Consider the following 2,695-nt stretch of genomic DNA (forward strand, 5'->3'; position numbering starts at 1 on the left):
TACTCCGGATATGGTGAGGAGTAGGAAACTACGGCTCCCATGATCCTCCGGTGCTCCCTAAAAGCCAAGAGGACCCTCCCGAGGGTCTCCAAATTCTTTGACTGTAGTTTTATTCCTCTTCTCCAGCCTGGTCTTGCCTGATTGGGCTCAGATGGAGGGTGTAGATAGCGTATCCTTAACGTTGTAACACCGTAGTCCAACGAGCTGAGCTCCCCAGCCCCTAACCCTAACCCTATGGAGGGTGTAGATGGCGTATCTCCCCCGCCCCTAACCCTAAACGTTGTAACACCAGAACCCCAGCCCCTGCGTGCCCCTCACTCTGTCCCTCCCTCTCTCAGGCACCAACTCCGAGCTGTCCAACGCCTCCGAGACGGAGGAGGTGACCGAACGCGACCAGCGGCCCCGCGGCGTGGGCGGGGATGAGCGGGGCGCCCGGCGTGGCGGCCGGGGGCGGGGCTCCAACACAGGGCGGGGCCGCGGAGGGCCCAGCTCCAGACCCACCAACTCCATCAGCTCAGGTAGAACGCTGGAGCAGCCGGAGGCCATGGGCCTCCAGAACCGCTCTCCCAGTACTGAAGGTGTCGGCAGCCGTGTGAGTGTGTGAGGAGGTTGTTCTAGTGATGACTGAGGCCTTCTCTCCCCCTCCTCCTCCTCTCCCCTCCCAGTCCTGAGGGATCCGGACAGCAACCCCTTCTCCCTGCTGGAGGGCGAGGGCGAGCTGGCCGGAGACACGGACGCCAGCGAGGGCGTGGGGGGCGGAGACCGCCGGAGGCGCTCCCGCCGTCGCCGTAACGACCAGGAGCCCAGCCTGATGGACGCCGCTGCCAACGAGTCGGACGGCCAGGCTGGCCCCAACGAGAACGGACTGGGTGAGAAAGACTGGCGGACATTTTGTATTTTGTTGTTCAATGTTCGTTATCATGGCTGGTGTTTGGCTTGTAGGTTAAACGGATAGTATTCTGAGTGAACTGTTTCTTACAAACTGGATGATTCTGTACCAATGTTGTTCAACAAGACTTGCCGTTCAGATAGGAAAAAGGTGTGTAAGGTAGCTGGTGTTAAAGGAGTATTAAAGGGAAAATGCATGTTTAGTCCTGTTTTAAGGTTACTTATGATCGTATACAATGGTTCAGATCAAAACGTTGACAAAACTAGCACTTTTGAGAAAGTCTGATAATTGCTAAATGTTAAACTCTCAATTTCAAAGACAAGAAACTCACCGAGGTGTTAGTTGGCGTTGTGACATATAATTCGCCATAAAGTAAGATTCTAGTTCATCTGGAAAGGCTTTTAAAAATATTTAGCATAGAACTATTCAGTCGCAACACAAGTGTGTAAACATCCGCAAACTATACAATAGCTACCGTAAGTATTTCCGCTTCCTGAATCCCCTCTGCGGATTGATCTACACATCTACAACGGTCGCTTCAATACAGGTCAATGGATTTCATAAAATGATCAATAAAACCCTACAGGATTCATACTTTGCGGCGAATTTGATGTCAGAACACCAACGGACACCAATTACCCCCTCGGTGAGCTTCTAGTCTTTGAAATCGAGAGTTTAACATGTTTTTGAATGATTTTTCAAGGTGCCCACCCACATCCATTGTATGACCTAAACGGTGGTAGAGCAATTATCAGACTTTCTCAAAAGTGCTAGTTTTATCAACGTTTTGATCTGAACCATTGTATATGATCATAAGTAACCTTAAAACAGGGCTGAACATGCATTTTCCCTTTACTACTCCTTTAAGATGGTCCCTTACACCCCCCCCCCCTCTCTCTCTCTCTCTCTCTCTCTCTCGCTCTCTCTCTCGCTCTCTCTCTCTCCCTCTCTCCCCCTCTCCCTCCCTCCCTCTCACACTCTCTCCCTCCCTCTCTCTCTCTCTCTCTCCCTCTCTCACACTCTCTCCCTCTCTCTCTCTACACCTCTCTCTCCCTCTCTCACACTCTCCCTCTCTCTCCCTCCCTCTCACACTGTCTCCCTCTGTCTCTCTCACACTCTCTCCCTCTCTCCCTCTCTCTCTCTCTCTCTCTCCCTCTCTCTCCAGATGAAGATGGCCGCCCCCAGCGCCGCAACAGGAGCCGCCGCCGCCGTAACCGTGGCAACCGCCCAGAAGGAGGTTCGGCCAGCCGTGACAGACAACCCGCCGAGAGCGGTGAGTGTCTGAACCCACAGCTCCACCTCTGAGCCCACAGCTCCACCTCTGAGCCCACAGCTCCCCCTCTGAGCCCACAGCTCCCCCTCTGAGCCCACAGCTCCACCTCTGAGCCCACAGCTCCACCTCTGAGCCCACAGCTCCACCTCTGAGCCCACAGCTCCACCTCTGAGCCCACAGCTCCACCTCTGAGCCCACAGCTCCACCTCTGAGCCCACAGCTCCAGCTCCACCTCTGAGCCCACAGCTCCACCACAGATGCTGTCTAGCCTGCAGATACCCACAACACTATAGTCTGTCACCCCATCCTCTCACCTGCAGACGTGCTGCTCACCCTGACCCTCCCCCTACTCTCTCCTCTCTCTCTACTCCTCTCCCCTACTCTCTCTACTCCTCTCCCCTCCTCTCTCTACTCTCTCTACTCTCTCTCTACTCCTCTCCCCCTACTCTCTCTACTCTCTCTCTACTCCTCTCCCCCTACTCTCTCCTCTCTCTCTACTCCTCTCCCCTACTCTCTCTACTCCTCTCCCCTCC

At 54.4% G+C, this 2,695-nt stretch overlaps 1 protein-coding gene across 2 annotated transcripts in view; it reads left to right on the forward strand.

Moving 5' to 3' along the window:
* fxr2 (FMR1 autosomal homolog 2) overlaps window positions 1-2,695 on the forward strand; it is a 26,006-nt gene that overhangs the window by 18,027 nt on the left and 5,284 nt on the right. For both annotated transcript variants that reach the window (XM_084463341.1, XM_084463342.1), the window contains exons 12-15: window positions 1-13; window positions 339-518; window positions 666-869; window positions 2,055-2,162. The exon at window positions 1-13 is cut by the window's left edge and continues 213 nt beyond it. In XM_084463341.1, coding sequence (XP_084319467.1) covers window positions 1-13; window positions 339-518; window positions 666-869; window positions 2,055-2,162 — 505 coding nt within the window. The remainder of the gene's footprint in view (window positions 14-338; window positions 519-665; window positions 870-2,054; window positions 2,163-2,695) is intronic.

The sequence above is a fragment of the Borostomias antarcticus genome, assembly GCF_949987555.1.
Source record: "Borostomias antarcticus genome assembly, contig: scaffold_121, whole genome shotgun sequence".
NCBI lineage: Eukaryota > Metazoa > Chordata > Actinopteri > Stomiiformes > Stomiidae > Borostomias > Borostomias antarcticus.